This window comes from Raphanus sativus, chromosome 9 (genome assembly GCF_000801105.2).
Source record: "Raphanus sativus cultivar WK10039 chromosome 9, ASM80110v3, whole genome shotgun sequence".
Taxonomy (NCBI): Eukaryota; Viridiplantae; Streptophyta; class Magnoliopsida; order Brassicales; family Brassicaceae; genus Raphanus; species Raphanus sativus.
In genome coordinates, this window is record NC_079519.1 from 34243991 (window position 1) to 34267927 (window position 23937).

The 23937-nt window shown below is 37.9% G+C and overlaps 6 protein-coding genes and 1 non-coding gene across 7 annotated transcripts; 4 read left to right on the forward strand and 3 right to left on the reverse strand.

The window, feature by feature from the left end:
* Window positions 1-147: 147 nt before the first annotated feature.
* LOC108827988 (probable serine/threonine-protein kinase At1g54610) lies at window positions 148-3482 on the forward strand. Its single transcript, XM_018601520.2, has 8 exons — window positions 148-305; window positions 417-931; window positions 1015-1299; window positions 1379-1696; window positions 1958-2185; window positions 2277-2501; window positions 2602-2925; window positions 3013-3482. Exons 2-8 carry the CDS (start codon window positions 530-532, stop codon window positions 3148-3150), a joined length of 1920 nt encoding a protein of 639 aa, XP_018457022.1. The 5' UTR covers window positions 148-305; window positions 417-529; the 3' UTR covers window positions 3151-3482.
* Window positions 3483-3570: 88 nt separating this feature from the next.
* LOC130500542 (small nucleolar RNA snoR31/Z110/Z27) lies at window positions 3571-3658 on the reverse strand. The gene has a single exon (XR_008939163.1). It is a non-coding gene; the product is annotated as a small nucleolar RNA snoR31/Z110/Z27 (small nucleolar RNA).
* Window positions 3659-6558: 2900 nt separating this feature from the next.
* On the forward strand, window positions 6559-9796 carry LOC108827990 (putative E3 ubiquitin-protein ligase RING1a). The gene is made up of 10 exons (XM_018601521.2): window positions 6559-7028; window positions 7131-7176; window positions 7661-7719; window positions 7830-7911; window positions 7997-8117; window positions 8219-8260; window positions 8355-8858; window positions 8941-9048; window positions 9252-9449; window positions 9563-9796. Exons 1-10 carry the CDS (start codon window positions 6740-6742, stop codon window positions 9593-9595), a joined length of 1482 nt encoding a protein of 493 aa, XP_018457023.1. The 5' UTR covers window positions 6559-6739; the 3' UTR covers window positions 9596-9796.
* A 2092-nt stretch (window positions 9797-11888) lies between these two features.
* On the forward strand, window positions 11889-13394 carry LOC108826909 (zinc finger CCCH domain-containing protein 61). Its single transcript, XM_018600252.2, has one exon. The coding sequence runs from the start codon at window positions 11976-11978 to the stop codon at window positions 13092-13094; it is 1119 nt and encodes a 372-aa protein (XP_018455754.1). The 5' UTR covers window positions 11889-11975; the 3' UTR covers window positions 13095-13394.
* Window positions 13395-17382: 3988 nt separating this feature from the next.
* Window positions 17383-19351, forward strand: LOC108826968 (uncharacterized). The gene is made up of 6 exons (XM_018600309.2): window positions 17383-17707; window positions 17799-17856; window positions 17996-18076; window positions 18161-18436; window positions 18522-18663; window positions 18744-19351. The coding sequence occupies exons 1-6, from the start codon at window positions 17517-17519 to the stop codon at window positions 19223-19225; spliced, it is 1230 nt and encodes a 409-aa protein (XP_018455811.1). The 5' UTR covers window positions 17383-17516; the 3' UTR covers window positions 19226-19351.
* LOC108826967 (pentatricopeptide repeat-containing protein At5g44230) lies at window positions 19298-21508 on the reverse strand. Its single transcript, XM_018600308.2, has one exon. The coding sequence runs from the start codon at window positions 21367-21369 to the stop codon at window positions 19390-19392; it is 1980 nt and encodes a 659-aa protein (XP_018455810.1). The 5' UTR covers window positions 21370-21508; the 3' UTR covers window positions 19298-19389.
* Window positions 21509-22090: 582 nt separating this feature from the next.
* On the reverse strand, window positions 22091-22952 carry LOC108834755 (uncharacterized). Its single transcript, XM_018608081.2, has one exon. The coding sequence runs from the start codon at window positions 22874-22876 to the stop codon at window positions 22181-22183; it is 696 nt and encodes a 231-aa protein (XP_018463583.2). The 5' UTR covers window positions 22877-22952; the 3' UTR covers window positions 22091-22180.
* Window positions 22953-23937: the final 985 nt, after the last annotated feature.

The window sequence follows — 23937 nt, forward strand, 5'->3', positions numbered from 1 at the left end:
CTCATGTCCATAAAAGAAAAAAGCATAATTTAGACAAGAAAAATAAGTGAGAGAGAGAAAAGTCTCTCATCAGTTGACGTAGGTTTGCCTGTGTTAACTGTATGATTAAACACGTATACATATATATTATATAATATACACATCTCTCTCTGTCTCTGTGTCAATGCAGTGTTTAATCGGTCAAATGACACCAATCTGAAACCGAGAAAAATCCAATCTTTCTTTTATTCTCCCTTTATCTCTGTTTCATATAAAGTCTTTAAAACATCGATCATCAATCAATCATCATCTGAATCCTCTCCAAGGTCCAACCTTTGAATTCCACTCCCTCTGTTTTGATTTTTCTTCATAAAGCTCGTTTTTTTCCTTCAGAATTTGACATCAGATTCTTGTTTCTTTGCTCTGTAATTCTACAGTGTGTCGTGGGGGTTTTTTGGGTTTTGAGTTGATGGTGAAACTCGGTCTCTCCGGGGCATTAGAGTTGTGTTCTGTAGTGAAGAGTTGATTCTCTCTTGAGGAAGGAACACTCATGGGTTGCATCATCTCCAAGAAGAAGAGACGCCATCATCATCATCATCATCAACAACAAAGGAAGGAATCATCAGAGAAGCAAAGTTGTTCATCGAGGAGGATCGATGATTCTAGCCAAAGCAAAGAGGAGCAAGAAGATAGGCCGAGCTGCAGAGACGCCAAAGTTGAGTTCGGTTCAAGTAGGTTTTCTGAGAAGCATCCGGAGATTTCAGAGATTGGTGACACGGATGAAGACGAAGACGAAGAAGATACAACTCCACATGAGGAACTAAAGAGAGACACTACTAGCGTTGAAGCACAAGTGGCTGCAGGATGGCCTGCTTGGCTAGTCTCCGTGGCCGGTGAAGCACTTGTGGATTGGGCCCCACGACGTGCTAGTACCTTTGAGAAACTCGAGAAAGTAATAAATCATGTTCTGTTTTTTTTTTTTTCCAATATCTACCGGTTCAAATGATATCTTTTTTTTTTTATATATATTTGCAGATTGGTCAAGGCACTTATAGCAGTGTATACAAGGCTCGTGATCTTATTAACAACAAGATCGTTGCACTTAAAAGAGTCCGGTTTGATCTCAGCGATTTAGAGAGTGTTAAGTTTATGGCTAGAGAGATTATTGTTATGAGAAGGCTTGATCATCCTAATGTACTTAAGTTAGAAGGCTTGATCACTGCCTCTGTTTCATCTTCTCTTTACTTGGTTTTCGAGTATATGGATCATGATCTAGTTGGACTTGCTTCATTACCCGGTTTCAAGTTCTCTGAGCCTCAGGTATTAAAACTAAAACTACTATACATTGCTTCTCAGTACTGTATATATCAAACTTAACTTCTGCTACTGCGTCTTTTAGGTTAAATGTTACATGAAACAGCTTCTAAGCGGGCTTCACCATTGTCACAGCCGAGGTGTCCTGCATCGTGATATAAAGGGATCGAATCTACTGATCGATAGTAATGGAGTCTTGAAGATAGCGGATTTCGGTTTAGCTACGTTTTTCGACCCGGAGAACCGGGTTCCACTGACTAGTCGTGTTGTGACTCTTTGGTATCGACCACCAGAGCTTCTTCTTGGAGCTTGTCATTACGGTGTTGGTGTTGATTTGTGGAGCACAGGATGTATCTTAGGTGAACTATACTCCGGAAAACCGATCCTCCCGGGGAAAACAGAGGTACATACACTTTTAAATCCATCTAGAGCTAACCAGGGCTTGTGGTCTGGTGGTGATTAACTGTGGTCTGGTGGTGATTAACTTGAGGACAAAAGCTCAGTACGGTAAAGCCACCAGGTTCGAGTGTCGGCCACTGGAGAATTAATATTTAGGCCTTAGGCCCTCTAGGGACAGGGGAACGATACGTGACATGCACTATTTCCATAAAAAAAAAATCTACCCATATTCCAGTAAGCTGACTTATAATATAATGTTTTCTAGGTGGAGCAACTGCATAAAATATTTAAGCTATGTGGTTCACCAACAGAAGATTACTGGAGGAAACTGAAGCTACCACCTTCAGCTGCGTTTAGACCTGCCCATCCTTATGGACGACGTGTAGCAGATATGTTCAAGGACTTGCCTACCAGTGTTCTTTCCCTTTTGGAGGCTTTACTCTCCATAGATCCGGATCGGAGAGGCTCTGCAGCTAGAGCTCTTGACAGTGAGGTGCTTTTGCTTTTAACTTTAATGTTTAATTTTTACCTTTTTTTCTATTTTGTGATCATTGAATAACACATAGTTATTGATGGATGAGCAGTACTTTAGAACACAGCCGTTAGCTTGTGATCCATCTTCTCTACCAAAATATCCTCCAAGCAAAGAGATTGATGCAAAACTCCGCGAAGATGCAAAGAGACAACAACAACAACGTCCCGCACAGGAGAAGCATGAAAGACAAGACTCTCAGACAAGACGATCACACGAGAGGAAACTTATCCCGCCTGTAAAAAAAGCTAATCCATCACTCACAGCGGCTATGGAGGTAACAGAGAGGTTTTGGTCTGCTATGGTTTGTTGTTGTTACCTTTGTGATCCGTTAGAATCTTAACTAAACAAAAAAAAACACTTGTTGGCTGAAGCAGAATCCTTATCTAAGAACGTGTGTGCTGGGTAATTCAACAAGACAAATGCATATTACAAAGGAGATGACCAGCAACAATACAACGAGTGGAAGAGTCTCACACTCTGGTCCGATGATGAAAAACAGGAATCATGGTCGGTTAACACACGCCAAGGACAATGCAATCCCTTGTTCATACAGAGGAGGAGGACAAAGTATGGTAGGCACAGCTGGCTCGAATCAAGTCATCATGGATCAGCAAAGGGAGAACTTGAGAACATTCAACAGGGCTGACACTATGGGTAATAGTAAGAGGCAAATCAGAATCCCAAATGACCAATCTTGGGTAAGTGAATCTCAGAGATTCTTTATTTCTTTTTTACTTTACGTTTTGGTTTATATCCCTCTGTGTTTTTTTTTTTTTAACGTGTAGTATGATTCTGAGGAAAACAAAATGTACATGTCGGGACCATTGCTGGCTCAGCCAAGTAAAGTTGATCAGATGCTGGAAGAACATGACCGGCAACTCCAGGAATTCACCAGGCAGAAGGCAAAACAATCCAGAAACTGAATCATGTGTCTGAAATGATTTGGTTTATTTGGCTGGATAGGACAAAAACAGAACCAGTTTTGAGTCTTTTTTTTGTATCAAAGAAGAGTCTGATGATAAGCTTTTATCTGATTCCTAGATTTTGAAAAAAGTAATTATAATAGATATTTAAGATTGTTGGCTTTATAAAAAAGCACAGCTCTGTGATTACATAGATGTGTATAACATTTATACACTCATCATAGAGTTCGATCTTTGTGTATACTTTTTTTTGGTCAAGATCTTTGTGTATACATGCATGTACATTTCTCATATACTATGTACAACAACATACAAACTTTTCTACTGCTATATTTCTTAATAGTTGCAAACTTCCATTCAGGTCTTTAGGTTTTAAGGATTACAATGATGATCATTTGGAGTAGAAGAACGATCATTTGGAGAATCAGGATAACAAATCTTTCTCATACACAGATACTGTGTCAGAAGGTCTCCTGAGATATATTCCTGATTATCATCATAATACACTCTAAGATATGATATTTTCACAAATTTGATACTAAAGTTTTCTGAAATCTGAAAGAAAATTTTCTACCAATACTCAAACACACATAAATGAAGTTTATATTAGAGAGAATTTGTGAAATATAGAAGACTAATTAGTGAACCACACACGCTAAAAATCAATCCTTTATTGTTAGTGTTATTACACATAAATGAAGTTTATATTTGAGAGAATTTGTGAAATATAGAAGACTAATTAGTGAACCACACACGCTAAAAACCAATCCTTTATTGTTAGTGTTGTTAAGAAAATGAGATGTATTGGGTTGTAGATGATGCAACTTTCAGTATAAAATAAACTATTTGTTATATATTAATGTTCCACAAATATTTCAAATACAAGATAAAACACTAAAATTAAACATCATGATTTTTTCCACTTTGAAAGAACATGTATTTTTGAAGAAATTTGTGACAAATGTTTATAGTAGCACTATCTTTTTTTTGTGGTCTTTTTTTTTGTCGTCATAGTAGGACTATATATGTGTATGATCATGTTTATGAAAAATTGAGGTTAGAGATAAGTTTTCGAATCCAAATTGTAAAGTCACAAACTATTGCATTTGGTGAGAATAAGAGATACGAAAAAGAAAGAAAAACTAAAAAGACGTTTTTACAAAACATGATTTTTTTTTTGCTAAATTTTTGTTTAGAACAAATAGTTGGATTCAGCATTATACTCATAAGATAAAAGTCCTAAAAATGTGGAAGATAGGACAAAAAGTTACTCAAATCAACTTTGGATCGCAGAAAAGTATCATCTTCTTTGCAATTTTTTTTGTTTTCAAAGAGATAATCAATATAGATTATTAATACAGTGATTAGACCGGTTGTATGAAGGAGCTTTTAGAAAACACGAGGTGTTTTTTTTAACACTGATTAAATTAACTTCCAAAAGAATCACGATGGTTCAGACAAAGTACATGCCATAATGACCAAAGGGGGGGGGGGGGGGGTGATCACCCAAATTCAAATAATCAACAAAATCAAAGAAAAACATAAAACTCAGTTAAGAAAAGATGTCAGTAGACACCTCAAAGCCTAAGAAACATTGAGAAAAACTTTAATTCAGAAGCTTAAGATCGAGTTTCAGTCTCAATTATTCGTTGTAGCCAGGATGACCCACATGAAGCTATATAAGAGTGGTAATGATGATTGGAAGCAACACTCTTCGTTATATCCATGTGTCATATGTTAGGGGACTGGTGCTGAAAAAATCCAATATATATGTTTAACTGCACATTATATAGATGCTTAACTGCTCATTATATAGATGAATACATACTAAACAGTCACATTTTGGTTTTTGTGATTCCAAACCTCCAAGTAGTGGTGAAATAACTATTGAAAATTTGTGATCGCATCACTGACTGAAGTTTAGAGAAAAAGTTTGTTTATTATTGTAGATAAACTTTTTCCTAATGATATTATGCAAGAAAATCCTCAAATGTATGAAATGTTACGTTGTGCACATATCATGAATACTTTTTGTGTAACTTTTATCAATTATTGTGCAATTATATTAACCCTGTTTTTTTGACGAATTTTTTTTTTGAATAATTCCTACTATGTTGAGTATTTATTGGGAGTAGGAATCAACATTGGAATTTTAATATTACAGTTTTTTTAATTATAAAATGCTATTTCAAATGACAATAGCTAAAGCACAAAACAGTTATTTAAAAATAAACTTATAATTTTGACATTTTGAAAATTCTTAGGAAAACAAGATCTTTAGAGGTGAATAATGCATGGGAAAAATCTCATCTGATAATATTGGAACATGAGAAAGTTATTCTTTGCATGAGTTTGGTTGGCCACTTTTGTTGAACTTTATTTTTGCAATAAGTTTTTGAAATCTTACTTTGTTATGCATTTTAGTTAGATATATAGCTTGAAGACTTGAACTTTTGCATATAGATCTTCTACCGGTTCATAATAGACGTTGTAGAAATGAAAACTTGGTGAATTACTATTTTCATAGCTCTTAAATCTTCATTTTAGAAACTTTATGTAGTTGCTCCAAAAAAAAGAAACTTTATGTAAATCGTCACTTTGCTTTGTTACAACGACAATTAAAACAAAACTGTTGTTTTCCAAAGATGGAATGAATGGACCATCAAATTCCTAAACTTCTCAAGCAATTTAAACATGTGTTTGCAATGATCAGTTTACAATTGCACGTGAAACTAGAAGTCCTAATTTGGCTATAGGTGTATGATTACAATTTGAAATATAAAGTAACATTCGCAACATGTTCATAAATAGCTAAGATGGTGTCTGAATCACTAAACTAACATATACTATCCAATTCTCCTTGAAGAAACTAAGAGTTCAAAAAGCTTGTTTACACCCGACAGAGAAACGGATAAATTTAGCAGAAATTACAAGAATGCAACCATAACATTTTATTTCCGTGGATACTCACTCTACCACCAATTTTGTGTATTCGAATTGTTTTAGGGGTCTTGATTCAGCTGTAAAAAATTTACTGTAGTTTTGAAGTGATGTGATGATACTTGAGAAGATTTTTATTAATATATACTTGAAAGATCCTTTCATTAAAATCCCTAGATTTAACGAATACCAATCTTTACTAAATCGTGTTAAAAAAATCTTATACTAAATCACATAACTACAAATGGGCTGAGCAAATAGGCTTTGCAAAATGGACTTTATTACACATGCGAATCGACGGCCGATATGTAACAGTGTCTAATGAAATTAATAATCCCGGTCTACTAATTTTATCGCCTCAATGATCCCTTCGCGATCCACGATAATTAGAAACCTCTTCGTTACGTCCTTATACTATACGCTAAAGTGAAAATTAAACCCCTCAAGTATTATTTCGATCAGTCAGCACCCCCAATTTTTCCTCTCTCTCTATATCGCGACCGAACCGAAACACAAACGCAGCAGAAGAAAAGAGAGAGAGAGAGACGTGTAGAGAGGGAGAGGAGAGAGAGAAAGGAGAGAGGGTGGAAGCTTTGTTAGTTTCTGTCATAGAATAGAGAGCTCGTGGAAGATCAGTGAGTCTCCTACAATGCCTGTGGAGAAGAGCTTGAAGGCGGCTGAGATTCCCGATGAGGAAGGCGAAGAAGCTAAAGACCAACGAGGCGACCGATTTGTTCCGGAGGCTGAAGAGGATCTGCAAGAGACGAGGATTGAGAAGAAAGACGAACAAGGAGGGGACGACGAGGAAGAAGTGAAACGCGACGAGGCGGATGAGGAAGAAGTACTCGTCGAAGAAGATAAGGAAGATGATGATGAAGATGCAGAAGAAGAGGAGGAGGAGAAAGAGGAAGAAGATGATGAAGAAGAAGAGGAAGAAGGTAAAGTTTGCTTTGTACTCGTGGAAACGTACTTCACGCTTCTTCTTCTTCTTGCTGTGTATATATACGTGAGACTGTGTTTTGGTTCTCTTTTTATTTCAGATTCTAAGGAGAAAAGTCCATCTTCCACATCAGGAGACAAATCAGAGTACGATTCCTCTTCTCCACTCTCTTTCTCTGTAGATGTGTTTTTTGCTGTAATTGGTTCTCTTTCTCTATTTGGTTTCAAACAGTATCTATTTTTAATGGGGGTTACTCTCAAACCGTTTGGTGGAACCAGTAGATGTGAGATTTTTTTCTCTGCCTGATATAACAATCTGATGAAACCATGGGTCTTAGCGCTTTTGCATGTTGTAATTAATATCGTCCGTACTGCTCCAAGTTTCCCTAAAAACCATCCCAGCTCTTGTGGTTGAGCAAATGTAGAGTTGCTAGCAGCAACTGTAATGTTGGGTCCTGAGACTGGTCAACTTAACTTTTGTTGTACAAAAGTGTCTTAAAAAACTCTTTTAGTTTTTTTTTCTTCTGTCAAATAACATAGCATCTACAAGTTCCAGTTTTTTTCTAAAAAAACTAGCTCTACTTTTGTTGTTTAAATTATATATCTGGATTTTTTTTAAAATTTCATGCAGATTTATAGATATTGATCCAGCGGAAATCCGTAAAGACGTGCAGTGTCCCATATGCTTAGGTACTTAAAATATGTTGGGAATGAAGCTTTTTATCCTTAAGCTCCATTAGTACTCTGTGAGTATGCTGATGATAGGAGGAGTTTCTTTGTTTTTTTTACTTTCTTTACAGGAATCATAAAGAAAACAAGGACAGTGATGGAATGTCTGCACCGGTTCTGTAGGGAATGTATTGATAAGTCTATGAGATTGGGGTAATAATACCACTCTCTCAACTTGTTTCTTACTTTTATATTATAGTTTTACATTTGTTCGTTCTGAGTTTATTATTATTTGCAGGAACAAGGAATGTCCCGCTTGCAGGAAACGTTGTGCAAGCCGGCGTTCTCTTAGAGACGACCCCACTTTTGATGCTCTTATTGCTGCTTTATTCTCTAATATTGATACCTATGAGGAAGAGGTATAAAGCATCAACCCCTTTTTTTTTTTCCTTCTTGTGTGAGAGTCAGATTGTTGCTTCTTCTTTTTTTTTTTAAATGTTACACTTCTTTTATTTAACAGGAATTCGCTTTTCATGAAGATGACAAGGCTCGTAACAAGCAGGTCTGTGCTGTGCTGTGGAGAATGTTGATATTTACCTCTCTTTTTTATATTTTTTTTACTATCTAAAAAAGGTATGTTTCTCTCACCGTTGTAGATTCAAGCATCTATAGCTGAAGTATCGCAGAGACAATCTGAGGCTCTTGTGAAAAGAAAATCATATGGTAAAGAGACATCAGCTTCAATGAGACCACAGCGTAGAAGGAGAAGGAACTCCAGAAACATGGATGTAGAAGAAGAAGCTCATGACGATGATGACAACATCAACGGCAAAGATTCGTCTTCAGACGCAGAAGTCCGGCTCAGGAAAAGAAGGAAACGTTCTACAGGTCGTGCAGCAACACTAAACCCTTCTTCTTCTTCAGTTGCAAACCACAATGGTAACTGTGCAGAGAACAACACAGAAGTAGGGATATCTCCAGGGCTTGTGTGGAACCCGGAGATACTTGCTTGGGGAAGAGGGGGTACAAGGAGTAACACAAGGCATGGGAATAACACAACAGGAGGTAGTGGTAGTAGTAGTAGTAAGAGTGTAAGGAATGCTCGTGTGAATAGACTTGTGGAGTGTCTACGCAGCAGCGTCGATGGCAGCAGTATTGAGGTACGGAAGAGATGATTCTTCTTCTTCTTCTTCTTCTTCTTGAAGTTATCTTGGATTTTTGATTAAAGCTTTCTCTCTGCAGCTTGATATTCATCTCAAGCTTGTCTCCGTGGACACAAAATGTGTACCAGAGTTACCTCAGCCATATCTCTGTTGCAGGCCCACTTTGCTTGTTAAACAGCTCCGTGAAGTGAGTACACTCCTCTCTCTCTCTCTCTGTCTCTCTCTCTCTCTCTCTATCTATCTATTAACACCAGAAGCGTTAAAAGAGTAGAAAAGTATTTAGTCACATAATAGGTGTGAAGGTTCTTCAGTGTAGTTCAATAACTAAGATGATTTTTTCAGTCACATACGGGCTAAAAGATGCGTGTGTGTTTTCTCAATGTTGAACAGTTTGTGGCACTTCAGATACATCTGAAGACTGAAGAGGTTGAATTGTTGGTAACAAGAGGATTAGGAGGAGGGGGAGAAGATAAGGGAACAGAGAATCTTCCTGTAGTGGCTTCAGATTCAGCAGCAGCATCCAAAGATGAGATGCAAAGCCTGGAAGACAATGAACCATTATCAAGGCTCAAAGTTGAACACCATTTGGTAGTAATAATAATTATAATCTGTTTCGATAAAATCTGTTCATTATATTCGTAGAGTATTATTTAACTTTCTGAAACTTTTTTTCTCTTATTTGGTTTTGTTCTTCTTCTCAGATCATAGCTTACCGGCAGAAGAAAACCGAGTGAAAGAAACGTGGTGCCTGAAGGACGTATATATAAAGATGGATCATGGGCTTGTGTTATCTGTTTGCTAGATTATATATCTCAGTTGTTTTTTTTTTGGTTCAAGTAGTTAAATTCAATGGAGTTTTGACATTTGTGACAGTTCTTTTTTTTCGCTCATCGTAGACGTTACTTAGTATTTATGCAGCAATTTACTTTAAGGAACGTCATTTCTTTTACTATATAAGATAAGTGAAGTCTCTATAGATTAGGGAACTTGATTTTTTTTTTTTTTCGTCAGGGAACTTGATTGTATTAGATTAACGTAGTGTAATATATACAAGTGTAGAGTTAGGGTATTTAGACTATAGTTACTTAAAACCCTTAATAATATCTAGAACTCTATACGCTTCCACAAGATGGGTGTGCTTTTTAAATCCAATCTTGTTACCATGCTTCCTGAAATGGTGCTTGGTAAAGGGGTTTCGTCAATGCAGTAACTGATCTTTTGTAGAAACATGCATGACATGTAGTTGACCAGACTCAACCTGTTCCCGAATGTAATGGTAGTCTAGGGCCATCGCTTACGGTGGTGGTAACACATCCAGCGCAGGTTAAAACATTTTACAAAGGTGAAAAAGCGATTTCTGCGGTTAAAGCGATTTAGATAAGCTTACCCTATGGTCATAGTCTGCCATTTCTACTTTCTCCTGAATGGTACTGCATGTGTTCAGTGGTTGATATGCTCAAATTTATTATAAGAACAATTCTGCAATTATAAATCGTTAGCTAAAGTACCTATAATCAAATTAACAGATACTGGATCACACAATATACTATAAACTATCAGATTAAATTAGACGATTCAACCTAAATTTAAAATTTAAAATGGAAATATTATAAATAAATATATATACATTTTATATATTAATTTAAATTCACAAACAGTATTGTAACTTTTTATAAAAACATTAAACTAATTATCATTAGAATTTTAAGAAATTAATATACATGCATATATAAAGATATACACATATATAAAATGAAACAAAATATTTTATAATTTTTTTATAAATCTTCAAACAGTTCATTAAATTTTTTATACATAACAAAATATTTTTAAAAAGTATTCTTGTTTCAAATTATTTATAATTTTTATATTCAATCAAAAATCTTAATTTTGTAAAAGTTAAATAGGCTAATCCACATTTAAATAACCTTACTCCATGGTGGATTTTTTTATCTATGCGACTGGTCTATTACGAGTTACCGTATATAGATCGTGTATATGTGTGTATATATATCTAAATTTGCCTGCTACTACACTACCTTTGATATCTCTAAATATACGTAAAATTAGTTTATGACTCCTTGATTTAAACATATTATGGTACTGATAGATCTTTTAATCAAATTATCGAAATCTCATGTTTTACTTTGAGAACAAATCTTGATAAAATTAAACTCAACTCATGACTTCTAAATCCATATTTCACTTTAAACATGGACATATGGATATTACTTTGGCTATAGAGTCGATCTATTCGAATATCAATGTTCTGGATTTTGAAAAAAAAACTTATTCAGATATTAAAAATTGGTTTAGATTCAGTCAAATCCTTTTATTTGGATTTTAATCAAAATATATGATTCAAGTCAAAAAAATATTTTTATTTAAACTATTTAAATTTATTCAAAATAACTAAAAACAAAAATATTTATTATATATGATTATATTGGTTATTTTTAAAGTAACTATGGATACAATTTAATTTATATATTTTTTCTCTAAAGCATCGATTTTTATTTATAAATACCTAAAATAACTAGTATATTTGATCTACAGTTTTAATTTTAGATATTATATATGTATATATATTTGGATATATTCGGATACTCATTATATTATCGGTCATATTATATCATATTCCATTTTAGTTTTTTGAGTTTTGAAAAATAAATCTTTTCGAATATCAGACAGGGTTCAATCCAATCGGATATCCTAATTTTCAGATCGTTCCAAATTAACTTTTGAAATGCCGACTCCAATTTCGGTTGCACATTCTATTAAATCCTGATCATAGTACGATAGTGATATAAATCATGAAACTACAAATCTACTACCTACCACCTGATTTCAGACTAGATTGGTTAATAAGAGTATAAAATGCTAATTCTAAATATGATCCCCCAAACTGTTATTTTCTTTAGCCATTATAAAACGTATTTATTTTACATCACAGTACACTTTTTTTTACTTTTAGCGTAATGCGATATGTATATGTATACTAGCGCATATATAAAGATAATAAAGCATCTATCATTTTACACTTATCTCTACCAATCTCTCTCTAATAAAATAACTCTCTCTCTCTCCCCGTCTCCCGTCTTCGGCTACGTAGACATGGACGTCGAACATAACAACTCCGGCCACATCGGTAGACCAACGGTGGATATTCTACCGAGAAAGCTTCTTTCCTCCGCCACGTCTCCTTCAAGTCCCTGTCTTGGCGACAAAGCTCAGAGAGAGTGTTGTCACGACTCCGACTCCGACGATCCTTACGCCGGCGACCATTTCCGGATGTACGAATTCAAGATCCGACGGTGCACGCGTAGCCGTAGCCACGACTGGACCGACTGTCCTTTCGCTCATCCCGGCGAAAAGGCTCGTCGCCGCGACCCTCGCCGGTATCACTACACCGGCGAAGTCTGTTCCGAGTTTCGCAACGGCGGCGGCGATTGTAGCCGCGGTGAGTTGTGCGGCTTCGCGCACGGCGTTTTCGAGTGTTGGCTCCACCCGAGTCGTTACCGTACGGAAGCGTGCAAAGACGGTAAGCACTGTAAGAGAAAAATATGTTTCTTCGCTCACTCTCCACGTCAGCTTAGAGTTCTCCCGCCGTCGGAAAATTTCGTCTCCGGCGGAGGTGGATCGTCGGCGTCGGTGTTGAGTAATAAGAATAACCGGTGCTGTATGTTTTGTTCCCACTCTCCCACGAGCACTCTCCTGGATTTTTCACGATCACCGACGTCATCTCCGCCGTTATCTCCGGCTGATAAATCTGCCGTGTTTTCACGGCTGAGCCGCCGGCACTCCTCCGTGGCGCACAAGCAAGCTCTACACCAGCTGATTACTTCTTTAGATTCCATTAGTTTCAAGGAAGCACTCGCGGCGGCGGCGGCTTCCTCATCGTGTCCCGTCACCATGCCGGTTACCACGGGGGCTACCATGCTAAGCAACCACCACCACCGTCTTCCGCCGTGGCTTGATGTCGGAGACAAAGATCTCCAACTACAACAGAGTTCCCTTCAGTATGCTTTATCACCTTCTTCGGCTCCAAGTCACCTGAATGGTCAGCTACCGCCGCCGAGCTTTTTCAGCGATGAGTTCACACCACGCGGCGGCCGTTTAAGCGATTTCACGGTGGCTGCAAGTGCGGCAGCGGAAGCTAGGGATAAGAATAGCTTTGAGGTGGGTCATAGTGGCGATATTGATCTTGGATGGGTGAACGATCTCTTGACATGAGAATGTGATCATAATCAGAGACATTTTTCCGACGGTGAGGAAAGCACGGCGGCGGAGTTCCGTCGTGAGCCATTGTTAATTGAAAATTGTTAATTTTTCGTGCTTTTTATTTTTTTCTCTTTTTTTTGGTTTCTTTGTTATTTTAAAAAATAAGTCCATAAGTTATTGTGATAAAAAAGACTTCTATTCTGATATTGTAATCTTGGAACTTGTAATTTCTTCTATATTGGGATCGAATTCCTATGTAATGTTTACTTCAAAATATTCTCTTTACTAAAGAAAGAAGACCTGTTGTTTTTATTTGTCTATTTCTTTTTATTACAGTGACATACAATGGACTTGTACAATTTCTCTTTTGTTTGTGCTAGTATAAGGCAAAGTGATTTAACATTGGTCGACTATATTAATTGGAGGATAACGTTATTGCTAGGTCTTGCTTTTGATTGTGGAGCAAATTTACTATTTCATCATTTACAAAAAAAAAAAAAATTACTGTATTCAATCAAATGACACTACGTACAATTAAAAATCAAAATTTCCCCACTACCAGAGCACTTTGTTTCCTAGGAGAAATACTTATCTGAACGACAGCTGTACATGCAGAGAAATGTTCATTACTCTTATACATACGATATATATACATGTGTAAGTACATGTGATCATGTGCATTGTATATACGTAAATAGATAAACATTATAGCAAGTATACAAAAGTGAATTGTGTCGGGGTGTGAAGGTGTCACGCGGACCGCATGACCCACCAATACGTAGTTCCCATTCTCATCTCAATGGGTCGATTAGTCCTTTGTAGATGTCTCCTCGGAGACATCTATATCACTATCATGAATGATTTACATATATGTGTATACATCTAAATGTTGAAGAAAGGACAGTGGGTCAATAACCCCATAAAACGGACCTTAATAAAGCTTGGATTTAAGTATTGTGGTACATGGAACCTCGAACTATTTACTTCTTTTTGGTGCATTGTATCATGTATGTACTTCACTTCTTATCTTTTTCTTGACTTTTCTGATGGAGCGTACTCTTTGAGTTGAGAGCAACATGGTAGATGACTAATACAACGAGAAGACAGTGAACAGTTATGAGTTTTGTGAGGGAACTTCTTCATGTTTGCAGCATTAGTTTTTTAGTCAGTGAATGAAATATGTTTAATTGGCTATATGATGTTTAGTAAAACCACCTTCTTCTTATATGGGATCCTATACAGGAAAAGTCAGGCATAATAATCTCCAGGATCTAACAAAATAAATAGTTTATCTTGCTATATAAAGAGTCTACACTGGTTAGAAAGAATGCTAACACAGTTCATAGTTGATGGATCAATCTATCTAACCCATATCCAAAATTGAATGCTGAGCTATTGATGTTTCAAACCTGTAAAATGCATCATATCCCATATCTTTTGGCGCTCCATATATACAATTTTAATTAGTCGAACCTAACTATGTACCCTTCTTCATTCATATATATGTTATGTACCTTGGTAGTATAATCAATTCGTCTTTTTATGGTCCATTTCCCATATACGCAAATAAGTATTCAATAATTTCGTTCGAGTAGTACCTTCACTGGTTTTACGATGGAGGTATACATCTTAGACAGATATAGAATATATATGGGCTAATAAGGTTTTGAAAATAAGATCACAGTCAAAAGCTATTGGAACTAGTTAAGATTTCCTGAAGGGCTGGATGAAGTCTACCTACTCAACTCCATTGGGAGAATTTTGATGTTTTGTTATACAAGGAAAATAAATTTGAAAATCTCTCTAGATACTTATTTTTAATTTGAAATCATAGGTTCTGAACTACTGAGATCCAATCTCCTCAGATCAGTTAATTCTTTGGTTACAGTATATTATTTTATTTTTTATCAACGGTGTATTATTATTAATTATGTAACAATGAGTGATAATATACTCATGTAGGCATATACAACAACTGTAGTCTGGATAAGTTTATCAATGTTATGTACTACGACAAAAAGTTTTATAAAGCTTTCAAATCTGTTCCTAATTAATTACATGAGTTTGTACATTTGTGTAATTCTTTAAGATTTATGTTAACATTCACTTCATGTGTCCGACTTTAACATTCAGAAATATATTTTTCTACTTGAATTTTGACCCGAAAGAAAAAAAATTGTATAGTTGAATATATTTTTCTTGTATATATAGTTAACTGAATATATTTTTAGTGAATGTTTATTTGGTATAGAAACTCGCTTTTCCGAATATTATAAAACTATATTCTCAACTAAAAAATTGTTCTGTTTTTATAATGATAAGAAATTGTAAAGTTCGAAACAGATTGGACGCATAGACCGATTAATTTATTCTTTTATGGTGTTGGAGATGTGAACTAGAACCATTTCACCAGGCCGTCTAGGATTATTTATGGACCTTATTTAAAAAATATTAATGATATATTTAATGATGTAATGATGATATTTATATGTATTTAACACTTTTTTAAAAAATTATCAGCTGTAAATTAGTAGTATGTCTAAAAGTTTAAAGTTTAATATCGATAACTTATATATTTATTTCAAAAATTCTTAATATCTTTTTAATTTTTCAACTCGAACTCTGTTCGACCGCTTTATTTGCACGTACTGTTAGACGGCCCTATTTCACCAACCTCCAGAATAAGCCATCCCCATACTCCAAACTGAAGTAATTTACTAGTTGAGAAGAGAGATGGTTGTAGCTGAAAGTGGCTTCTCCCCCATATGTGGTATAGCGTGGAATGTAACACATATACTTCTTCCCCTTTCGGCATATGTGGTATAGCGTGGAATGTAACACATATACTTGAAGAGAGAAAATTTAGTTTTGTTGAAATTTGATGTCTATAGAAGCTGCACCGGACTATCCAAATCTAGCAAACTGCCATGAATACTGGCAAACAGGAAAAAGGGGATGATTTTTGGTTTCTTCCGAGTGATTACGAAGACAGTAATCTGTTTTCCGTCCCCAGTTACAACTTCGCATTTTATCTCATGTCTTCAACCGACTATGCAAAGTCAACCATGTCAAAAATGACAAGAACAGCGTCAGCGTCAGTTTGCTTGCTCGGCTCCAAGGTCTTCGCAGTCAATCATGGTCTGGTAGACTTGTTCTTCTCTGTTGGCAATGTTGTATTTACTGGATATGGCAGGAAAGAAATGGACGCATCCACCGCAACTCGTTTCGCTCACCGGATACTATCTCAAGCCTTATTGATCGCCAGATAAAGGATAGGATCTTGAGTTACCGTGACATAAACCCATCTCTCTCTTCAAGAATGATGCAAAGGTGGCTAGATTGAAGAATCAACAATCGCCAAACTCAAGACTTCGGTTTCATCAACTGATCACCGTCTCTTCACTTTCTCCCAAAATCAGTATTACTGGATTGGGCTTATTCTGGGCCCTTGGTTCTTTTTGATGTTTGTTGTGGGTCTCACTAACTGGTTGGGCTAACCAAAATACTCTCTCTATGGGCTGTATGGTTTTTCTTTCTTTTGCTTTATATATGAAATCAGTTTCAAAAAAAACAGCGTCAGTGTGAGCTACAAGAATTGAGTGTACGTAACACAAAAACAGTTGTAGAACTGTTAGTGACACAAGATGTCACAAGAGCAGCTCTAAAATTTTCAACATAAAATTCTCAAATTACACACTATATATATATTTAGATATTTTCATTTACGGAAAATCCAACCGAATATATTTCATAAAAATACTTTTGGTTGAATTTTCCATGATTTAAAATATTCTCAAATTTTGAGATATTTCAAATCAGTGAATTTGCTTTGTTACTTCTAAATTTGTCGTTTGAAGAGTGACTTTTGCTAGGTTATTTTCAAAATATAATAAAAGCTGAAGAGATTATCTAAACATACATGATATTTATACTTTTTCAATGCTAAATAATTCTTTATGCGATGCTCTACACAATATGGTGAGGGCAACCGGAGAAATCATGTGTCCAACTAAACTAATGAGCTTTTTTTTTTCAAAAACTAAACAAATGAGATTTTCTTTAATTTATCGTGTAATCGACAAATGTAAGAGTTTGTTTACTAGGTGTTCAAAAAAAAAAGAGTTTGTTTACTCATTTTGTTTGATTCAGAATATCGCGAAATTACTATAAGAGGAAAGCTTACTCACCACAAAACCTCGTTCCTGTTAACAATTAGATTTATTAATTTTAAATTTTGCTCAAAAAAAAAATTAATTTTAAATATTATTTTTTTCAATAAAGCCACGGGGATAAGCGAAAGGTGATCTGTTCGTTCTATCTTCTTTTTACGTCTCTCTGCTCGAGGCTTGTGCCATCCTCTCAACATGTTCAAAGTCAATTGACAAAGTAGAAAAACCCTAATTCCAGATAATTAAAGAGAAGAAGAAGAAGAAGATGTGGGGATATGGAGGAAAGTACTATTGGCGTAAGAGGAACAACCAAGGAGGAGGAGGAGGAAGATGCGAAGCGATCGTTGTGGTTTTCGCTTGGATGTCCAGCGAAGAACGCAATCTCAAGAACCATGTCGATCTCTATGATTCTCTTCTTTGGGACTCACTCGTTTGCCATTCCCAATTCCTCAACATGTCTGTTGTCTTCTCTCTTTCTCTGTTTCTCGATTTCTGTAATTTCATTATTCGATTAAAAAAAATTGTTTGGGTTTTATTACATGTTTAGGTTCTTACCGGACAAAGCTGCGGATCTAGCTTCTGATCTTGTGTCTGAACTTGTAAAGGTGATGATATATTTTGTCTGATTACATTTTTTTTTTAAATTTCAGTTAATACTCAAATCCTTATGAATTTAATCTGTTAGACATAAGCAAAAAAAAACAGTAATAAATAAGTGTATTTTTTTGGATTGGGAACTTATAGGAGATCAAGGCAAAGCCAGTTCCTCTAGTGTTTGCTTCTTTCTCAGGAGGTCCTAATGCTTGTATGTATAAGGTTCTTCAAGTAAGTTGTCTTTAATGAATATCTGATGAAGTATTTAGACAAGGAACAAAGATTGAGCTTACTTTTGTGTATATATCTATGCAGATACTTGAAAGGATATGCGACACAGGACTCAATCAGGATGATTGTAGGTTGGTTAGAAACTGCATCTCAGGGTTTATCTATGACTCATCTCCTGTCGATTTCACCAGCGACTTGGGAGCTCGATTAGCTGTTCATCCAACTACGCTCAGAATGTCTAAACCACCTAAACCATTTGTATGGGCAGCCAATGGTATTGCTTCGAGTCTCGATTATGTTTTCCTCAACAGGTTTGAATCACAGCGAGCTGAGTTTTGGCAGACTCTTTACTCTACTATAGTAAGAAGTCGTATGTTTTTTTTTTGCTTTAATTATATATCTCGGTTGTTACATTTAATCTCATTTGTATTGTTGGATGTTGCAGACCATGAGAGTTCCTTATCTCATTCTATGCTCTGAAAACGATGACCTAGCTCCTTACCAAACTATACACAACTTCGCCACACGTCTCCAAGAGCTAGGAGGGAATGTAAAACTTGTTAAATGGAATGATTCTCCTCACGTTGGTTAGTATATTATTACTAAAACTCTATGGTTATTTATTTTCTCCAAATCAGATTCTTTTAAATTAACATTTTTTTTTCAGGTCATTATCGGTACAATCAAGTCGACTATAAAGCAGCTGTATCCGACTTCTTGTCAAAAGCAGCGTCTGTTTATTTGCAGAAGACAAGAAGTCTTGACAGAGAAGCAATGAAAGAAGAAACTCCATGCGATGATGACATAACAGAGCCAACTCAAAGCTTTGGGGCATCAACCTCTGGTCTTAACCGAAGCTTCAACGGAACTCCACTTGTCACAACTGATCATTTCTTCGTGCCTAGAAGCACCGTTGGTTACTTTGTGGGCAACGGTGGGTCTGTGCAAGATGAACATAAACAAGATTTGATCCGTTTGTCCAGTGCTCAAAACGGAGATGATGCTGTTAAGCCCAATGGTGTTCTTGGTCAAATGTTGTTTGATGTTTACATCCCCAAGAACGTCGAGGATTGGGATGTGAAGCTGTCGGAAACCGGGCGGTCTAGGAGGAGACAAGGGAAGAGGTTTATACGTAGATCGAGATTGTAGCATCTGAGCTGTGTTTACTTACCATTTGTGTTCTTCGCATACTGTTGCAGTGGAATTGTATTTGTTTTTGTCTTCCCTTACAGAGATTCTAAATAAAATCAATAAAGTAAGATCCATTTTGCAGAACTCAAGAGGTCGATTTTGGTCCGAATAACCTCAGATTCTCACCAAAAATCACCACAGGAACAATCTCCACTCCTAAAATGGTGGAATCTCATATTATCCCTCATTATAATCACCCTCCCCGTAACCTCCGACGCCAAACGCATGAACGTATGACAGTCTTGACACATCCTCAGATTCTTCATTATCTTTATCGTACAACCTCTGCTCGTAGTGAGCAAGGAGAACGCTAAAGCCAGCTTCTCGGTGTGTCTAATCAGTATCGACCTCTTCTCATCATCACTCGCATTGTAAGGTACAGTGCTTAAATCCGGCTGATAGCCTAACACAGTTAATCTCTGCACAAGCTCTTCCAACGTCTCTTGAATCTTATCCGACATCGGATGGTTCATGTTCCCCGGGAAAAACTTGTGCGTCTGACCTTTGTCATCCACAACCCAACTAACCGCTGGTGTCTTCTTCAAACCCTTTTCTTTAATCAGTTTCCGGACGCTTATAACACCGTCCCAGTCTCCAGCTGAAGCGTAGACGTTACAGAGCAAAATATAGTTACCGATCACATCCGGTTCAATTTCAAACAAATGTCTTGCAGCAATCTCCGCAACGTCAGGATCCTTGTGGATCCTGCAGGCACCGAGCAACGCACCCCACACACCTCCGTGTGGCTCAACAGACATCGTCTCAATCACTTCAAGAGCTTCTTGCAACCTTCCTGCACGGCCTAGAAGATCGACCATACAGGTGTAGAGGTCACGCGTCGGTTCAACGCCGAATGTCTCATGCATAGAAGCGAATATCTGACGCCCTTGGTCCACAAGTCCCGCGTGGCTACAAGCCGTGAGAACACCTACGAAAGTAACCGTGTTCGGTTTTATCCCCGTCCGCGTTACCATGTAATGGAACAGATCCAAAGCCTCTCGTGCACGCCCGTGCATAGCGAGACCAAGGATCATAGAGCTATAAGAGAAAACATTCTTGTTGTTCATCGACTCAAACACCTTCACCGCCTCCTCCACGTTTCCGCATTTTGAGTACATATCTATCAACGCAGAGCCGATAACAACGTGATCGCTAGGAGAATAGCCAGCTTTTAAAGCGATTTCGACGGCCCGGTCCGCGTGCTTGCTCGCTCCAAGCTGCGCACAAGCCGATATAAACCCAGCGACAGTGACTTCATCAGGTTGAATCCCAGATTTCTCCATTCTGTTGAAATACTCCAAAGCTTCCTGAGGTTTAGCGTTCTGCACAAACCCTGTAACCATCGCTGTCCACGCCACCATATCCTTCTTCGGCAACCTTTCAAAGAGCTCCGCTGCGGATTCCATAACCCCAGCTCTCGCGTACGCCGCTATAAGCTCGGTCCACGATATCACGTCCCGTTCAGGCATTTCATCGAACACCTTACGCGCACATTCCGTATACCCGCATTTCACGTAAAAATCGATCATCGTGTTGCCAACGTACACCGAACAGAACCCACTGAGGCGAAACGTCTGCGCGTGAAACTGCCGACCCAAACTAAAATCCCCGACCGAACCGCAAGCTTTCAGAAGAGCGGAGAAAGTGAAGGAAACAGGAGTGATCCCTTCTAACCTCATGCGTCCGTACATCGAAACCGCTTCCGAGAGGTTCCCTTGAACCGCGTAGCCGCGGATCGCTGCTGTCCACAGGAACGGGTTACGGAACCGAACGAGCTCCATGGCGCGGCGAGGGTAGGGATCCATGGGGACGCCGAGTTTGGTGAGCGTGCGGATCAGCTTGGTGATGACGTAGCAGCTCTGGTCGTGTCCTTGTCGGATGACGTGAGCGTGGACTTGTTTGATTTGACTGAGGCACGTGCAGTCGTCGAGCTTCGATGTGAGGGATGATATTTGGAGTTGTTTGTTGTGATGATGAGTGGTCTCTGAAAAGGTGTCGGGGTTGTTGTTGATGCGTCCGAGCTGAATTAGTTGATTCGAAAGTAAGCTAATGTTAATGGGGTTGAGCGCCGTGGAGAATCGGCGAGAATGAGCTAACGTCATCCCCGACTAGGAGATTCGGGGGAGCTGGCGCCGGGCCTCGCCTTTGAGGAGGGAAGGTTATTAAATTGAGAGATCGAATGTATTTTTTAATGAAATTGTAATTATAAGTATCTTACTGGCTTTAATCGAAACTTCAGCTAAGTAAGACGGTAGATGCAAATCTGTTAAAAGTGGACTTATACAAGTCCACGCTGACGAGAGTTCAATGAATTTTTCTTAAAATGTAGGAATTGCAAGGCATCTTACAGTCAGAAAACACCGCAACAGAATAGTGTAGAACACATTCACACCTTATTAAGTTCGACCATTCTTTTTGCATCAGCATTCCTAAACATAGCCAATATTTTGGGCCACAAAATGGTCATCTAACACCGATACTAACGAAAGATGATTATTCTATCATAAGATAGATGATATGTGAGAATTGAAATCTATGCAAAGAGGAGAAGGAGAATCAATTCAAATAACTAAATAATGCTAATCTCCTAAAAGGATAAAGAGCTTTACAATGGAAAGATGCGTAGAGAGAGTTTGTTAAGGTCACCATCGTCTTCACCCTAGTCCTTGAAATACTTGGTACTTGCTAATCTCCCACAAACTCTTGTGATGTGTGACATGACATGTGTCCAAACACTATCTCCATACAAGTAAAATATAATCCAACCCCCAAACTGCTCACTGATCCGTGTTATACAATAGTGTCCGTTTACTAATTTTGAGCTAATTCGAAATCGATGGCAATAAATAAGTAAAAGAAAAAAAAAAGGTTACATCCAAATTTGTAAATGTTTTAACAGAAACGAAACAGGTTTCATTCCGATTCACTCTTCTTCGCCTTCTTTCTAAAGATGTACACGTCAGCTTCCTCGTAAGCGTACTCAGCATGTAGATGCTCATGAGGAACCTTCTCGATCCTAAAAACGGCGTCGCACAGCTCCCAGAACAGCTTATCAGCTTCCGGCGACCTAATCTGATAACCAAGCAGCACAGCTCCGTCTTCCTTCATCAGCGACTCCATCGCCGCCACCAGCTGCCCCACCGACTCCTCGATGTACACCACGTCCGCCGCGATGACCAGATCGAAAGGCGGGTTCAGCGCCGAGATCTGATCCCGGTTGCTCCAGGAGACGACGGAGGTCTTCAGGAGCTTACCGAGCGCCGCCTTGTTCCGTTTCAGGTTGTGCTTGAGCGCCGGCATGACCTGGACCACGTCGGTGAGCACGATCTCCGTCAGGCCTAGCAGGTGAAACGCCATGCCGGCGACTCCGCATCCGGTGCCTAGCTCGACGGCGCGACGGCGGCGGAAATGGAGGAGTTCGGCGTATGGATTCGGAGACGGTGACGGAGATGATGAGTCCGTTGCGGACCAGCGCTCGGCGAACTTGGCGAGGACGAGAGAGCAGGGCCATACGGAGGTTCCGACGTGCATCGTGGAGTTGTCTTGCTGGATTGAGAGCAGTGTGCCGTTCACTGTTAGCTCGATCACCGGAGAGTCTGTGAATTTCATTTTTTTTTCTCTTCCCTTTCTCTCACCCGTCGAGTGTGCTTTTCACATTTCCTCGGAAGCTAGGGCTATGTCACCAAAGCTAATGCGACATATTGTATAGCCCTTTTACGTGTTTGATAATGGGCTTCAGAGCCCAATTTAATTTATCTCAATACGGTGTCGTGTTGATCGAATATCGCTTTGTCGTCAAAAGGTAAGTTTTGTGAGAACAGAAAAAAAAAGTTATAGAAGACAGGAAAATGTAAACCAAATCACAATAGGAACAATGGAAATAACCTGTATTGGTTTCTTAGTTTTTAGTCTGTTTTGGGTACTTTATTTAGTTTGGGTAAACAAAAAGAAATGCTTTTAACTGTTTTGTTAACTTTCATAAAACTCTAAACAAGACCTTTTTAGAGCACAAATATTGGTCGGTTCTAAGATTAGTCCTAAGCTCTGTTCGAAAACTCGCCGCCTAGGGCTGCGTACTCGCCGCAAAAATGCTGCTCGGCCACCGAGCGCCGCGATTTGATGTTGTTCGGTCACTTAATCGGTGAAAAATAAAAAGTTAATCCTTATGCATATTTGAAGCATCAAATCACGTATTAGGCTGTAGATCTGATGTTGTTGATTAAAAATCATATGAAAGAGAGAAAGAACAAAGAAATCGTCAAAAGAAAAAAGAGAAGACGGCTCTGAAATCTACTTGTCGAAGGGATAACATGATAGGGTGTCCTAACCGCTAGACCAGAGCTATTCGATATTTTTATTACACATGTTTAATATATAACACTTAAAACAGTATTAAAAACCCTAAAATTACTCCCGATTAATCTCCGTATAATCTACGATTAATACATTCGGCGCTAGGCGCTACCCTTCCACACACGTATCGCTTAGCGAGTTTTTGAACATTGGTCTTAAGTAGTTTTGGTGTGGGTCCACCACTTTTTCTCAATTATCCTAATATAAGCAACGTCCTAAACTCTATCCTTAACTTTTTTCTTTTTTTCCTCCATGTGATTGGTTTCTCTCCATGTGATCGGACAAAAGAAAATTAAAAGAAAAAAACAATTTATCTT